At 49.2% G+C, this 17,360-nt stretch overlaps 1 protein-coding gene across 1 annotated transcript in view; it reads left to right on the top strand.

Annotated features, from left to right (window-relative positions):
- Positions 1–17,360, top strand: part of EDEM3 (ER degradation enhancing alpha-mannosidase like protein 3) — a 54,945-nt gene that overhangs the window by 30,873 nt on the left and 6,712 nt on the right. The window contains exons 11-19 of the mRNA XM_078865598.1: positions 46–129; positions 840–923; positions 2,149–2,273; positions 3,929–4,094; positions 4,555–4,709; positions 12,251–12,416; positions 14,322–14,510; positions 15,252–15,417; positions 17,074–17,256. Of these exons, the coding sequence (XP_078721724.1) occupies positions 46–129; positions 840–923; positions 2,149–2,273; positions 3,929–4,094; positions 4,555–4,709; positions 12,251–12,416; positions 14,322–14,510; positions 15,252–15,417; positions 17,074–17,256 (1,318 nt within the window). The remainder of the gene's footprint in view (positions 1–45; positions 130–839; positions 924–2,148; positions 2,274–3,928; positions 4,095–4,554; positions 4,710–12,250; positions 12,417–14,321; positions 14,511–15,251; positions 15,418–17,073; positions 17,257–17,360) is intronic.

Raw genomic sequence — 17,360 nt, 5'->3', positions numbered from 1 at the left:
AGTCCTCTCGCACTTCTTTGCTCTCTTGGGTCTGTGTGCATTCAGGTGCTCAAAGGGGACATCAGGCCGGCCATCGAGACCCATGAGATGCTGTACCAGGTGACACGGCGACACAACTTCCTCCCAGAGGTGCGGACATAAATAAATCCTACTCCCTCCCCTACTGCGGTTTAGATGCCACGTGGCAGCCCAGACGTGATTGCGCTATTGCAGGTGCCAGTCTCTTTGTTGCGTTTGTGCGTGTCATCCTTTTATAACGCGTAACCACTTCAGGTGACGTCGGTGAATGTGTTGTGCTGAGCTTGAGGGAGCCAATGGAGCTCAGTGGCGATTATTACAATCTTTATTTAGACTGGAGGAATCCGATGAGCTATGAAGCTTTTTTCCAGTAGGACATCACTATAGCAAAGAATACCAGGCATCTATTATTTAGTCAGTTTGCGGTATTTCACATTGCATGCCTTTGCCATATCCCGAATGTACATACATTTTCATGTATTATCAAATGAGTTTAGCATTTACCCATGTTTTACATTGTTTACGTAAAGTCTCTGTTATACGCTTTAACAATTCCACTTTATTCAGCCAAGTGAAATAAATCAGTTTTTCTCAATACACATTTATGATTTTGCAGTTTGTTTTTTAGACATACTGTAAACTTGAGGTTCCCTAAAAATCTGTTAATGATGATGGTGCATGCGAAATAATCTTTTCAAGGGACCGTGAAGAAAAAGTTTCCCACATTGCATGGGAGTGGGCGCAACTGTTACGTCCATTCACGTTCTGGCTCAGGAGCAAAGGCACGACTGCAGGACTTGTTGTTTGTGTCTCCGACACAGGCCTTCACCACCGACTTCCGCGTTCACTGGGGCCAGCACCCACTGAGGCCGGAGTTTGCCGAGAGCACTTACTTCCTGTTCAAGGTGGGGGAGAAAGAGAGTGTGATCATAACCGTGGGGTTTTACAGAAATGTACCCTGACCCTTTTTCGTTTCAGGTGGGTACCAACTACAAAAAATGTGGACGTTTAATATTTAGCTATGGTGCAGTTTATTATGCAGTTTAAGTTAAAATTTAGCTAGGCATTTTAGCAGTGTGAGGTGGTGCGGTGGGGCAGTGGTTAGCGCACGGGGCTATCAACCCGACGAACTGAGTTTGATTCTCAGCCACAGCTGACTTGAGTGTTGAGTGATATCTGAACGGATCCTGGGTTAACCCCCCCTTCATCAACCCCCACTGACCATTGTGGTGAAATATGGTTAAACAACCCATAGGCCCAACGGCATGGGGAAGGCAATCATCCAGCACTGGATTGACAAAGGGTTGAAATTGTTTAAATTAATCAGTCATGTAACGATGCACTGATTAATTGATTCAAATCTATTATAATGCTCACGACACATGCCATGCATCGTGCGTGTGAAAATTGATATCTATTTTTGTATGTAATGGGGTCACTTGACCCCTGAAGACTCTTTAAGAGGTGCTACATTCACCACAATGTCAAACAATATATTCTGGAATAGAATTGTGATCCCCCGCCTATTACAAGCAGATGCGTTGTTAAATGTGTCATCACCCAGTCTATATCCACTGCTGGATAAAAAAACAACCCATGCCATTCCCACCTGTCACAGTCCTGCAATAATAGTACAATCCATATCACTCCAACACATGATGGAAGTTGATTTATTATTTTATTATTGATAATTATCCACTGCAGCACATTGAGTGTTTGCATAATATTACAGTTGATACAGCTCCGTTGGTAGAACAGCGGGCCCAAGTAATGAGATTATAACTTCAAATCCAGGTCAAGCTTGACTGGTCTTATCACTATGGGGTTGATAAAACGAGCTGTACCTGGTCAGTCTGAAAGTTCATATTTCCATTGCAGGGGTCAGTCTCTTGATGTGACAACCGATGTTATCTTTAAACAAAGTGGTACTCATTTTATCAGTTCCCAAACGATGATGGGCTGAGACAACCCAAGACCAAGATTTGAACTTATAACCGTCTAAACACAGCACCACCTGGTCAAATACAACAATGATAATGTTATTAGAGTTATCCTTGTTTATAAATAAAATCGTACTGTTGTCACCATATCAGGTCATGCTAACTTTTAATTTATATTGTTTATGTGTAGGCAACAGGTGATCCCTATTATCTGGAAGTTGGCAAGTCCATCGTGGAGAACTTGAACAAGCTAGCACGCGTGCCGTGTGGATTTGCCGCGATGAAGGACGTCAGGACCAATAGCCATGAGGACCGGTGAATAAATAACATCATATGCATTCGTTTATTCATCCGTGTGTACTTGATCTTGATAATGATGCACAAGAACCTCGTTTAGAAACGGGTCTTGTTGAGATGGTAATCGAGTTTTAAGCTAGAAAAGTATAGTCACTGACATAACGTACGGCAAAGCTGTACAAATTGAGATTAAGAGATATGGCTTCATAGTTAAACCGTTTAACGAACGGTCCGTCAGAGAGGCGTGTGGATATTGATCAGATGCTTGTGACAAATAGTGATCATTTTAAAATGTGACAAGGACACTTTTTTTCTTTCAAAAAGAACACCTTTTACCCCTGTAATATTAACGTCATTTAGGCAGTTTTAGAAATCCGAGTGTGTTAAACGGTTATAGTCGTTGCATGCCTATAATCCATAGACTTTGTGGTGACGGTGGATTAAGCTGAGAGGATGTGTGCGAGATGGCCACTTTTAGGGCAGCGAGATGCGTCTGGAAGGAAACAGTACAGAAAGTAGAGGGGTGCTAATTATAGATTTGAAGCTTTCGTGACTGCAAGGATTCATATTCTTAGGTTTTTTCGGTAAAGTCACGTATGTAAAAAATTAAAATTAATAAAAGTAAAATAAAAATAAAATAAGAATCACGACGTTTCGGAGGCAACACAAGCCTCCGTCTTCAGGTGCAACCGTCACAGCATGATAGCTGTATCAAGTAAGAGAAATTTCTAAGAAAACAGTCCTTGTATATATACTGGTTGAGGGTGGGAGGAGCCAAGGTAGGCCCTGGATATTATTATTGTGAGGTTCGGTGCGGCTGAAGCACGCTGTTAGGAATGAGCCTTTGTTGTGTAGACTGGTTGAAAAGAGTTGTTAAGGTGAGGCTGATGTAAAGGTGCGTGTAAATGGGACTGAGCCTTTTGCTGCTGCTCCGTTGTAACGGTTTGGCACGGACTCTCACGTTCTTTGATTCAATCTGCCGGCACTGCAGTTGAAGCGATGGTGCAAGTTTCTTAAATTCCCCCCGCGCCTGTCCACCCAGAAATATAAATGGGCGTGCACCACAGTTAATTTTTAACGGCAGCTTGCTTGTAGTTGCATAAACTGTGGGCACCTTCTCCGTGAAGTCTGGCCAGCATGGAAGAGTAGGCCAAATACTCTCTAGAGGGCATCTCTTGAGCTCTCTTTCGTGGAGTTCCTTCTGCCACCAGTGGCATGAGGAAGTGATTCCATTGTTGCACCTTTACTTATTTCAGAGAAACTCTGCTGCTCACATATCCGTGTGAAGTTTGAGTTATCCGGTTATATGCATTGGGTTTTCATGGCAATTCATTTTCCGCGCACACAAAATGCGTGAAGAGCAATTGGCACAACATCCCAGGCACACTGGCTGCTCCAGGAAACGAGGCTTTAGTGCACATCATTAACTGTAGCACACATTGTAGTGGTACCCAGATTTCAATGATCAAGATCGGAGAGCATATGGCGGGATAATATGACAGCAGACTTTGGAGTTTGTGTATAGACTACATCAGTTAGGTATACCAACAGGGAAGGAGTTAGAGCAAGCTGTGGTGGCATAAACAACCTTGATTGGGATGACACCATGATCGTACCTACTTTTAATAATTAAATCACTCTCAATGTTTGCTGTTGCTGCATGGTCCCCACAGTATGGACTCATTTTTCCTGGCCGAGATGTTCAAGTACCTGTACCTGCTATTTGCGGAGAAAGAGGACCTGGTGTTTGACATCGAGGCCTACGTGTTCACCACGGAGGCTCACCTGCTGCCCCTCTCATTGTCAGTCAGCAACGCCAACAACAGCCGCAACAGCACGGTGAGGCCCCGGTTTTTTTCTTATAGCTTTCTCAGCTATTACGCTTCCAATGTGAATTTACATAGTGGCTTCAGATGGATAGTGGGCCAGCATCTCAGGCTGGACCATATGTAACACGTTTATTATGGTTGGTCAGGTATGCTTTCTTGGATAAAGAATGTGTTATTATATCTGACTTAATGGGACTGTTTGAAACACACAATTTGCTATTCAAAGGCCACAAATTAAAATGCTGATCATTGTTTGGCTCACCACAGCATTCCTGTGTGGTAAAAGCTGTGGGAAAATTCACTGTCCACATGGACTTGTAGATGTTTCCATCACTGGCTCAGTCAGGGCCACCAACAGAGATTTGCTGCACCCCATAATTTCTTAGAGCATTGACCCGCTAAGACTTTTGTTAGAATCTTATTTGTTGACAACCTCACCGTCGCCTGACACTCGGAATCTCCCTCTGCAGGGCAATGCGTTCACCCATTCGGACGATGGAAGCTCCGACTGGGCTTGCCCCAACTCGCAGGTGCTCTTCCCAAATGACCCCACCTTTGCTCAGACGCTCCGCGAGCCGTTCAAGAACGTCGTGGATGAAGTTTGCCCAAAGCCAAAGCAGCAACAGTAAGAACCGGGGGGAGTCATCCCCTCTCTCTGTTTACAAGTACATTGCCCAGTTTTGGAAAGTTTCCTGTGGAGATTGAGCCATTTTTATCGGAACTTCACTATGCTCAGCTACAAAGTTGCACTTAATCGGTCCATGGTGATGAACAGACTCGTGTCATTAGTGTAATAAATGACTTCGTCACACACTGCTGGTCTCCGTTGCTCTTTATTTAGCTTCTTGCTCGCACCCAGCTGGTCCTGACAGCGGACCAGCGTCTCCTCACGCGCGCCCCACACACGCTCCCTCGTCAGTCCTTCCGCCCCCCCACTCCGCACACCGCTGGCCGACGGTGTGCCGAAGCTCCTCCAGCCACGTGGCTGATGGCGCGGATCCCCTCCGGCCACCCAACGTGGTCCAGCTTCTTCACTCCAACAACTGACCCGGAGCCTTTCTGGGCTCCCACCTATATCCCCTTTACCACGTGATCCTGTCTCTTCCCCTTCCGGACCGTCAGATCCGGCCGTCCCATAGCGCCCTGCTGGCTCCACCCCCGTTCACCTCGCTTCCGATTGGACCCGTGGTGAACGGTGGGCCCTCCCATATGCCCCCATACTGGGCTCCGCCCCCCAATACCCCGGGCCGTATGATTGGGCCAGAGCCCAGCAGCGAACCCCGTTTACGCTCGCATTACATGACCCCCTCCCCGATGTAAAAGACCAGCCGTCCCGGCTGAAACAGGATAAAATAATGCGAGCGACGGCAACACATTCACGAATCACAAAAGACACAACGGAGAGCACAATAACGACGAACACAATCAACGAAAGGGAAGGGATCTGGAACGAGTGCGGGTCGCCGGCCCGTCCTTCACGAGAACCGGCGCCCTCGGAGATCGCAGTCCCGACAGGGTTTGAGGAGCGGCGGAAACGGAATCATCCGCCGCTGGTGGAGGCCCGTCCTTCGCAGCACCCCGCTCACCAGAGAGGCCCGTAATCGGGGTCCCTTGCAGCTGCAACCTCGGCGGGGTTGGAGGGGCAGCGGAAGCAGGTGCCCCCGTCGCCGTGGTAGGCCCACCCGGTGCAGAAATCCCTTTGTCCGGTAGGATCACCGTCGGCCCGTCTACAGGAGGCACGACAGCCACGCTTGCAGGTTGAACTGGCAAGGGCAGTGGCACGTCGGACGCGACAGACACCGGCAAGGCAACGTTAGGAGATGACGCATCGACACGCGGGGCAACGTAGGGTTTGTGCAACTTAGGGGAGGTCCCCACCGGCACCTGTGAGCAGTGGAGCCAGGCCATGTCCCCCACCCGCCAAGGGGACCCACGATGAGAGCGCCGGGCGCACCGTTCGTTCCGGGCCTGGGTCTTGGCCGTAGCCAATCGGGCCGCGTGCCTTGCTTCTGCCACGCGCCGAACGGACTCGCGAATATAATCCATCACGTACCCGAACAGGAATGCCTCCGTGATAGACGACGCCGACTGGTTGGGCAAGCCATTGGCCATCGCGAAAGATATTCGACCCCGACCAACAAAAATTTGTTCTCCCGAGCGGACGGGGGAAAGGGCCCCAGAATGTCCAACGCCACCAATTCGTTAACCCGCGTCACTTTAATCGACTGCACTGGGGGAACATACGGTTGTTTGGGCGGCTTCCGCCGGGTACAGTCGGAGCACGCCCGAATGTGCACGACGACGTCAGTCGTCATGCCGTGCCAAAAATAATCACGTTGTAACGTCAACAAGGTTTTCTGCACCCCGAGATGTAACAACTTCTCAACGTGCACAACAAGGCGCCAGCGACCCTGCAAGTCCTCTCTCCACATCAACAACCCATCACGGAGAGCTGCTCCCGGCATCCCATCAGATGACGGACACCCCTTCGACTTTGCAGCCTGACTCCGCAAGGCCCCAAGCGAGTCATCGAGCAATTGTTTACGAACCCACACGGAACGCGGCAAATTCAAAACCCCGTCAGCCGGTTCCGGACAAATAAGCCGCGGGCTTCTCCACAGCGGACATGACAGGCCGCGGGGGCTGTGGAACCCACGTGCACCTATTCGTGCCAGAGGCACACGCGCAGGTGGACCCCTGCGGCAGTCGGGAGAGCGCGTCCGCATTAGCGTGACGCGAGCCCTTACGGTATTGAACATCAAACGAGAACTCCTGAAAAGTTTCCAGCCATCGTGCCAGCTGGCCAGATGGCTGGTCAACTTTGAGGGAGTATTGCAAAGCCGCATGGTCCGTGTGCACAATGAATTTCCGGCCATACAAATACGGGCGGTATTGGCGGACAAAATGCACAATAGCTAACAATTCCCGTCGGGTGACGCAATAGCGGGTCTCCGCCGGAGAGAGAACGCGGCTCCCGTGAGCCACAACGCGCTCGACGTCACCTTTACACTGCGATAGGACGGCGCCAATACCCGTGTCCCTAAGCGTCTGTATCCAAAATGAAAGGCAAAGCGAAATCAGGGTAATCCAGCGTCGGCGCTGATGCCAAGCGATCGCGTAGGCCGCAAAACACCGCCTCCTCCACCGGCCCCCATTTGAACCTCCGGTTCTTCGCCGTAAGGAGGTGCAGCGGCCTAGCGATCGTAGCAAAATTTGGAACGAATCTGCGGTAATAGGAAGCGAACCCGACAAATCGACGTACGTCTCCCACCGTGGCCGGAGTCGGCCAGTCCCGAACGCACGCCGTTTTGTCCGTGTCCGTGGCCACACCATCAGGGCTGACAATGTGACCCAAATAGCGCACAGAGTGTTGCAAAAGGTGACACTTCTTGGGCTTAAATTTCAAATTGGCGGAATGCACCCTAGCAAAAACAGCATCCAATCTCTGAAGATGCTCCTCAAACATGCGGCTGAAAATAATGACGTCGTCCAAATATATCAGGCACGTGTCCCACTGCAGGCCGGTCAACACGAGTTCCATAAATCTCTGGAATGTAGCAGGGGCGGCGTTCAAACCCATGGGGAGACAATTCAACTGAAACAGGCCCTGCGCCATACGGAAAGCCGTCTTTTCCCTCGACGATTCGTCCAGGGGGAGCTGCCAGAACCCCGAAGAGAGGTCGAGAGTCGAAACAAATTTCGCCCCAGACAAGGCATTGAGGGAATCATCCATACGCGGCAGGGGGTAAGCGTTTACAACCGACACTTTGTTTAACCTCCGAAAATCAACACAACATCGTAGGCTACCATCCTTCTTCACCAGGACCACCGGAGCACCCCATGGGCTGTTGGACGGAGAGATAATGTCAGCGGCCAGCATATCATCTACTGCTCCGCGGACGTGATCCCTCTCCGCTGGGCTCAATCGATGCGGATTCATACGAATGGGACTAGCATCCCCGGTATCAATGTGATGGGAGAGCAGCGAGGTGCGTCCCAGATCGAAATCATCTTTGCTAAAGACATCGGAATATTTGGACAACAGCGCGCGAAGCACGGACCGCTGGTACGTGTTTTCCTGACACAACCCGGCGATCCATCGATCGTCCTGCGACGTAGAAGCCGAAACCCCCGCTACGAGACCCTGGCGATCCGCATCATCATGGGCCGTGAAAGCAGTCGTGGCATGGGCCAAGACCGTACCGGCCGGCACCACAACATTGTCCGCGCCTCCGTTTAACACTTGCAAAAACGGAGGCTGACCCGGCCGAACAATCGTCCGGGCTGCGACCAGCGCCAGGCCGCCCGTAACAGCGTTGGACGGCGACAACAACACACCCGCCGCCCCCTCAACCCCAGGCACGGGTTTCCGATAGCGCAGCGGAATGAGCATCTGCGAGCCCGGCGGAATGTCGACCGAAACGTCGGACAGCGCCTGCACTGGGAGGTCCGGGGTGGACCGACCCCACGGCGACGGCAAAAAGAAAATCTTACGGCCCACCAGTAACTCACTGCAACCCTGATCGACCCTCCCCCCGTTAGCGGCAACACACGCATCGAAAACCGGACGTACCCGCGACGGCGGAATGGATAGGAGATGGAAAATAACGTCCGAGATGATAGTGGCGGACGCGCCCGAATCAACTAAAATGCGCACGTCAATCCACTGTATAGAGCCCGGCACGGTCGAAGATCCAGTGGCGGCTGCAACTACTCTGCGAGCCAGTTTCCGCCACTGCGTCATCGTCTGACGCGGATCACTTAGAGTCCCCCCGTTAGAACAGGCACCCGGAACGCACTCCGACAATGATGAATGAGATGACAGGCCTTGCCAGGTGTCTGATGCGTAGCGACTTGCCTGACACGGGTCACCGTCCGACGTCGATGGCGCGTCCTTGGTCGGGGACTCCGGGCGAAGATGTGGACGAGGGCGACTCCGGCAGTCACGCGCGAAATGTCAGAGACGTCCGCAGCGATAACACGCCATGTCGGCCCGTCGCCCGGCTCCTCCGGCTTCCCGTTAATCCAGCGACGAGGGCCCCGAGCGCGACACCGCTCCCCCCCCGTGGAACCCACTGGGCCGCCGCCGCAGTGAGATCGCCAGGCCCCGCATTGTCCGGGACGAAGACGGCCTTCGACGGTGTCCAACCAACAGCCTTCCCCTCCATGGTCGGACCACCCGTCCAGGCGGCCATCTACGCCCAACGGCGCAAGTTAAACTGCGCGTCGAGGCACTTGGCCGCCAACCGGGAGGTCAGCTGCTCGTGGCCGCACACGGGCAGTGGAATGCCCAGGTCCTTGGACAGTTCCAACATCTTCCCCAGTATCAAGGGCTCCAACAAGTCGGGCTCGGTCTCGGGATACGCGGCCATGGCCAGCGCAATCACAGCGCCATGGAAGGCCACAGGTGATTCCTCCGGTGCCCGTTGTCTTTGAACAAATCTACGGTGTGCGTCGTCCGGAGGCTCGTATGCTTCCGCCATCTTGTCGAAAGCCCCTTTCAGCGTCGCCTTCTTCGCAGCCGTGATGGAGCGGAAAAATTTTAAGGACTTGTCATCGAGGAGCGTTGGCAGAACCTCCAAGGCCTCTGCATCCGTCAACTTGGCGGAGCGGACAGCCGATTCAAAGCGCCAAGCGAATGCGCTCCAATCCCCTCCGACGGTAAATTCTTTAATAGTCGTCAGACGGTGGCTGCGAGTCCCCCCGCTGCTGTCACCCGAAGCGGGCGCCCCACGTGGCGGTGACAAGATGGCGGCTTCCCGCCAGTCAGTCGTGGCCGCGCCCAAGATGGCGGCGTCCAGCCGCGTGTTGGGGAAGGCGGGAAGCCTCGCAGAGGCCGCAATGGCGGATGTCTCGGCCCCACCCGAAGTTTCCCCCCGGAGAGGCCCGACGCGTGGTTGTCCCGCCATCGTCGCTGGCGCGACCAGGGTAACCAAGTCCAGCAAAACGGCCCGCCGCCAGCCGTCCTCGGTGCCTGAAGACGCAGACGGCCCGGCTCCCGCTTGAGATGTTTTGACATCTCGAAGCACTTCTGACCCCAATGTAATAAATGACTTCGTCACACACTGCTGGTCTCCGTTGCTCTTTATTTAGCTTCTTGCTCACACCCGCTGGTCCTGACAGCGGACCAGCGTCTCCTCACGCACGCCCCGCACGCGCTTCCGATTGGACCCGAGGGGAATGAGTGAGTGACAGCACTCATCTGTGTTAGTTGAGCTGAACTAGGATTGTAGATTTCACATTCCTGTGTTAGGGACAAGTCTTCCAACAGTTGAACTATTATATAGCATTTTATCACTATTGTGGTGATTTTCTAATGCAGGATAACTCAAAATGCAATAGATGCCCTTATAAAGCACACCGTTAAACAGCAACCCATCATACATTGTAACAAGGAACCCAGTTTGATTGTTCGAGGCATTGTTCGCACATTTAAATCTCCTAAAGCCAGACTAATTGGGGAGACTGCTTCCCAGTTACGTGTAATGTCTAGCATTCTAATAGTAATGCATGTCTCTACAGTTAAATTATATTCAGATGCGTTGAACAACTAACATCTTAAATTTACACTAAATAAGTGTTATCTAATTATATTTTTTAAAATCTCATTTTATAAAACTAAAAATATACGATTCTACAGTTTATTCTAAGCCCACCATCACTGTGCAGTAGAGGTAGAAGGCTTGGGTTCACTGGCTGTGGAAGACTCAAAAGCTTGATGGGTTGGAGAGTTTTTTTGTGTCTATAAAATCAGAATCTATCAGAATCTTTATTTGGAATGTAGGAATCTCAAGAGCTATGAAGCTCTTTATCTCAAATGTCGAGTATGGGCAGGTCAACGAGTCACAATCTGTCAACGGTGAGTGAAGAGAGAGCCCGAACAAAGCACGTGGACGACCGAGGCGTCCAAGCGAACGGGTTCACCGAATTGCACGCGTGCGGGAGTCCAAAAGAGTGGAGATGAGTGTATATTGTAGCTTTAGACTACTGGTGTGCAAAACATGTGTCAATTGTAATTATTACAATTGTTGGGGATAATATCATGCATTTCCTAGTGGTGAGAAGTATATCTAGAATAAGATTAGCATAGAGCTTTATGAATAGATGTCATTACATTGAATTCATAAACCTTGTCTGACCACCTACATCTTAAATAGTTTGAAAATGGTGCACTGGTTGGAGTTTTTTCCCTTTTGAGTAAGCTGGAATTCTTACCCTGCATTCCAGCTTACACAAGTCCAAATCAGGAGGTCTTACTGTGATGTGAACATTTCACATAGACTAGAAGAGAAAGAGGTTACATGGATGATGAGCTTAAGGGGATAAGGAGCAGATTGGTAAGAGGTTTAAGACTGTTGCGGTGGCTTGGCTACAAGATGCCTGCCTCCAAACAGGTAATGCATCGAAGGTGTCAGCCCCTAAATGAACCTTGCACCGTGTGGTCACATTGTCGTACGACGCTTCGCAAGTTCCCTGCCCGGGGGCGCTTGGTACGGGCCATGACACATCCGCACCGCTGCCTGGACCCTCCGCGAGCCATGCCCGAGCAGGGCACACGCGCCAGGTAGCGAGGCGATGCTCTGCTCAAGTTGCCCGTACCCGCAGCCCCACAGGGAAGTCATTGCAAGTGTTTGTTTTGTCATCAGATCGGTCACCATTAGATATACAGCGGGATTAAGCACACGGCGGTATTCAATTCCCAGCCATGGTTAACGTGAATGGTGAGTGATATCTTGACCGGGTGCTGCCCCCAATCTGCTTCGTCATCCTGCTCTAACTAGCTTTGTTAAGTATGGTCACACAACTCCCACGACCTACGTGGCATGCAGAGACATTCATGCAGCAGCGGATTGACAAAGGGCTGTAAAATTATTATAATTTCCCTACAATTATCCTGCTTCTCTGGCTTATTAATCGCTCTAGAATTTCGTCTTTGCTTTAGGTTCTTCTCCACTTGCATTTTCCATATTTTCCTTAGCCCTCATCTGGGTCTCATGAACTCATTTTGTTAATGTGTGTTTTGTTGTAGAGGAGAACCACCTCGTTGATCTGGGCTAATTCAGTGTAACTTTCTTGTGACAATCCACTCGGGCCTTTTATTCGGTTACTGCCATATTTGTCCGACTGTGGGAGGTCGTCAGTCTGAGCGGTGGTTGTGTGGCGCAGGGATTCTCCGTCCCTGCCGGCAGCCAGCCCTGGGACTGAACCTCCTCTCCGGGCGCGAGACTTCCTGGCCACCAACCAGGAGCATGTGGACCTCCTCAAGAAGATGGGCATCAACATCATTCAGCTGCCGGACGGGAGGGTGCAGCTCGTGCATCACGCTTCTCAGGTCGGTTGTGCACTCCTCGGGGTACGGGGATCCGGGGCCCTTCAGTCATCTTCAACGTCACCCTGCTGCTGCTCTATTAAGACCGGGAGCAAGAGCAGAGCCTCACCATTCTGGCGAATTGCCCAATGATGCTGGATGCAATTACCAGCGAAACGTCGTACTCAAAAATGTAAATGTTGTGGTTTCACGCTTCAACACACCGGTGGGCTAAAGTAGTGAACTATTTGTCTTTTTGTCAACGTGACACTTTTTTGCTGATTGGCCGTATCGGGTGGTGGAGGGTTACGACACATTTATAAATAACGCGATCTAACCCAAAAACGTTGATTATGAAAGCTCGCTTGTTTAGGCATGCAGTCTTGCTCCGCTGACGTCAAACAGTCGGTCGGTCAGATCGACGTTTTGACAAACCCGATGAAACACATCGGCCTCGATGATTTGTCCAATTGTTGGTAATAGAGAAGAAACTGTTTCACCAAAAATCTGACACAAAGGAACGACTTGTAACAGTCGAATTAGGCTCAAAGTATGTCTGTACTCAAATGAGAAGATGGCCGTTACTCATCATTGGTGATGTCAAGTCAGTGATGTAAATTCCAAATTATTATGGCAGAGCCCTCTCTCTCCCAGAGAATGATGACTGGTGACTTCTCACAGTGGTACTAACTTAAATTTTCCTCCCATTTATTAACAGTGTTATATGTATGTTATGTATATGTAAAGATAATTTTTTACGTAGATAACAGGATCGTGTGCCAATCAGTAGGTTTATAAACACTAGACAGATGCATGCATTCAACTGTATGTATTCAACACTTCTCAATGTGTTGCGGCAAGCTTGGATTTATTGTGGAAATCCCATATACAGTGAAACCTTGGATTGCGAGCATAATTCGTTCCGGAAACGTGCTTGTAATCCAAAGCACTCGTATATCAAAGCGAATTTCCCCATAAGAAATAATGGAAACTCAGATGATTCGTTCCACAACCCAAAAATATTCATATAAAAATTATTAATACAAAATACTGTACCTTGTATTTTTATTTAAATTTAATATAAAGTAATCAAATGTATTAATTAAATTTAATCGTGGCTGGTGTGAGGGAGACGAGAAAGGAGAGGAGGAGGAGGGTTGTTGTGTAGGACGACTTTTAATGTCACTAACGGAATCACTGCTATCTGTTGGCTCACTGGAATCTTTTTCTTTTTGTGCGACTTTAACAAGGAACCTCGTTCGTGCTTCTCGATGATTGCCTTCTTAACTTCCACCGTAATCATCTCCTTCTTCTTACCGCCTTCCTTTTCAACCTTTTTCTTCATGGGGGACATTGTTGCAGTACAGTTACTAAAGAACAGTCACTACACTTGGACACAAAATAAAAAAAATGCTTTACCCACACACACGTGGTCACAACACTACAGTAAACAGCGTTCGCACGGATGTTGACTATACGAGTGAGGCACGCCGACTGAGAACGAGCATGGGAGATGATTACCCACAATCCCGCAGCGAGAGAGAGAGAAGAACCATTGGCTCAGTTGTGATCACGTGACGCTCGGCAGACAAAGCGTATACTGTACGTACTGCTCGTATTGCAAAACATCGCTCGTTTATCAAATTATTATTTATTAAAATTTTTGCTCATCTTGCAAAACACTCGCAGACCAAGTTACTCGCAATCCAAGGTTTCACTGTACCTCTAAAACACTCTTGTCATAGGTCCAATTTTTTGCTCTGTGAGAATACCTTTTTGTATACTTTAAGTTTCTATACATCATGTATGAACTCGTACGTATTGCTATATACCGTAGTGTGTTGAATTAATTGTGATGTTTAGGATTAGAATGCGTTGAGTAATAATGAATAAATGAACGAATGCGCGTCGTCTGTGCTCAATCTTCAGGCTGCAAACTCGCGGGACGCGGCGGACGGCCTCCGCTTCATGCAGGAGATGATGGACCTGTCCAACCAGCAGAAGGAGGACCTGCCGCCCCGCGTCGTGCAGATCATGTCTCCCCCGTTCCTCGGGCGGATGGTTTTGACTGCTGGGCCTGCGCAGTTCGGAGTGGACCTTGCCATTGTGGAAAAAGGGGTGAGCGCCATGACCTTTGTTCTTGCTTTTTTGTTTGCTTTGCTGACTGGCTTATATTGTTCTGACTTTTGGAATGTGTGTACACTGAACCGAGCATCATCAGAATGCATATATATCGTCATCGTAATAATTTTCATTATCAGTAAAATATATTGATGTGTATATGCAATAATCGAGATAAGCGGTGCTGTGGTCTGAGTACTCGACTCACAATTTGAAGTCCTTATCATGCCAACTTGGCCCATCATCTTGTCCTGGTTAAGAAAATGGGATACCACTTTTTGGAAAATCAACGAATAGTGTTTATCCTGTAAAGAGACTGGTCCATCATAGGAATGTGATATTGCTACCAGGGCCTCCAATGCAGATGAGATGAGTTTGCTTCTGAAGTCAACTCGTGAGCTATGCCACTCCAAACTAAACTAGTACCGCTTTCCACACAAAACCTTGGCTTTTTATTAGGAAGCCACTGGAGATAACTCCAATTTTAAATTGAAAATTAATTTCTCTAGAACCTGCTTTCTATGTTTCGTTTGTTTTCCGTCCCCCGCGCCTCTGATAAGCACGGTTGGCGCCATACGGTGCGAAAGAAGTTAAAAATACATACAATACATTACCTTCATGCTCTTTGAGTTCCTTCACAAAGTCATCGGGACAATAATCCTTACACCCTAGCGAACTTTACATCTCACACTCTCCAACTCTCCCGTTGCTCCCTCTCGACGCGCGCTCCATCGCAAGGTGCAAGCGCTGGTGGCGGTGGGCGAGCCCTTCAGCGGGTGCTCGGAGTTGGTGAACGGCGACGCCGTCGTAGGAAAGATCTCGTTGCTGCAGCGGGGCCAGTGCATGTTCGCGGAGAAGGCGCGCAACGTGCAGCTCGCAGGCGGCGTCGGAACCATTATCATTGGTGAGTCGCAGCCACGTTCGCCAACTGCTCGCTCGTGCGCCTCCGATAGGCACGGCTGGCTTCATACGGTGTGAAATAAGTTCAACGTACTACAGTGACGTTTCGCTAATCTACGTGACCGTGATCGATCGTGATTTTATAATCCAGTTTGAAAAGTTATCTGCCTTACCGAAGACGATGCACCGTTTTATGTCTCGTGGCTTATTTGGCTAAGTGCCACTGCAATAACAGAACGAAAATATCACAACGTGATGTGACAACGTCCATCTGTGGAAATGGCATTGTGGCAATATTTCTCACATTTGAGGTCACACTTGTGAGACGTTCACTTTTAGAGCAGGAAGGTAGTATAGCAAGTAGGTGGTTGAGTGTTACCCCCTCTTGTGCATACGTTTCCTCTGGGCAACTGCAGTTGTATTCACACACGGCAGTACTTAAAACATAATTAGCCGAACATCTTGAGCAAAAACCTCTTGTATTGAGGCTCATTGAGGCTCATTGAGGCATTTCTGGGCAAATAAGTACATTTTTATTATTCTTGACTGTTATAAGATAGGTGGATGAGACTGGAGTAACATTTGTGTCACTGTATGGGTGAAAAAGCTGGATTTTACAAAGTAACCAAGAAAGAGGCTCCTGGCCCTTGCATTCTGAGGATCCTAAGAATGTCATGGCAACTCTGAAGGTCAGAATAGAGCTTGACAGGACATCGCTGTACGTGTGATTATGAAGAGTTGATTGCAATGTGTGGGTCACGGTGCTGAGATGTGAGCTCCCTCGCCTGATATGCAGGAGGTCGTGGGTTCGATCATGTCCCTGATGCCTGTATATTTGGAATTTGCGTGGTCTTTCTCCCCGTGGTCACGTGGATTTTTCTCCGGGTCCTCTGGTTTTTCCCTCCAAATTTAGAAAAATGTGTTTTAGAGTATTTGGCTGCTATACATTTTCATATGATAAGCCACTTCCTTGAGCTATCATTTATGGCCAGGTCGCTTCTGAAAAAGAGCTATACAGCTCAGTGGGCCTTACCTGGTAAAATAAAAATAGGTCAATTAAGTAGGTACATGTGAAGATGGAGGGCACGTCACTTAGATAAGCACCTAATGGCAAAACCTAAATCGGACACATCGGGGTGATAAGGCTAAGAGCGAGACATGTAATGATTCACCCTTGAAAAGTAAATTCTCATGCTCATGATATGTCAACTCAGTATTAAATCCAGTCTTTAAGAATCATATACTCCCATTAGCACAGTTGGCTTCATACGATGCGAAAGAAGTTCTACATAATACTCTTTTTGCAAAGTATAGGTACGTTTTACCTGTAGGCTTATACAATGAACTAAGAACCAACGAGACTAACAATACAAGTGAGGGTACTAATGAGACAAAAAAATATGATTTAATATAATCATTACATTCATTGCATTGTGGTGGGCGGGTGAATTGTTAAATGTCTAGTAAAAGCAGACCTCCTCTGTCTCATGTTGACCGTGTGACAGTTCCATGGTCTGGTGGACAAAAAGGAAGCAACTATTAATTTTCACATTGTCAACAATACTGGCCACGATCTCTTGGCCTTGTCCGATCAATTCCACGCCATTTCTGCTGCTGCTGCTACCCCTGACCGGTAATCTCTCACTCCTGCCCCACACAGATGACACAGAGGGCAGCAGCAGCGACACGGCACCGTTCTTCCAGATGGCGGGTGACGGCAAGAGCACGGACGATGTGGGCGTTCCTCTGCTCTTCCTCTTCCACAAGGAGGGACGCATCCTGCTTGAGGCCCTGGCCCGGGGCCCCCTCGAGGTTCTCTTGGCGAGCCGTGCCCAGCCTCTCTGTGAGAATGCGCACCACCCATCCACCCACCCACCAACCCACTCACGAAATATGAAACTTTCCTTTGACTTTTGACTGTGTCATATGAAAGTGGCTGCCATGCAT

Source organism: Lampetra fluviatilis, chromosome 20 (assembly GCF_964198595.1).
Source record: "Lampetra fluviatilis chromosome 20, kcLamFluv1.1, whole genome shotgun sequence".
Lineage (NCBI taxonomy): Eukaryota > Metazoa > Chordata > Hyperoartia > Petromyzontiformes > Petromyzontidae > Lampetra > Lampetra fluviatilis.
Note: the sequence above shows the minus strand (reverse complement) of the source record. Positions and strands in the feature narration are given on the sequence as shown.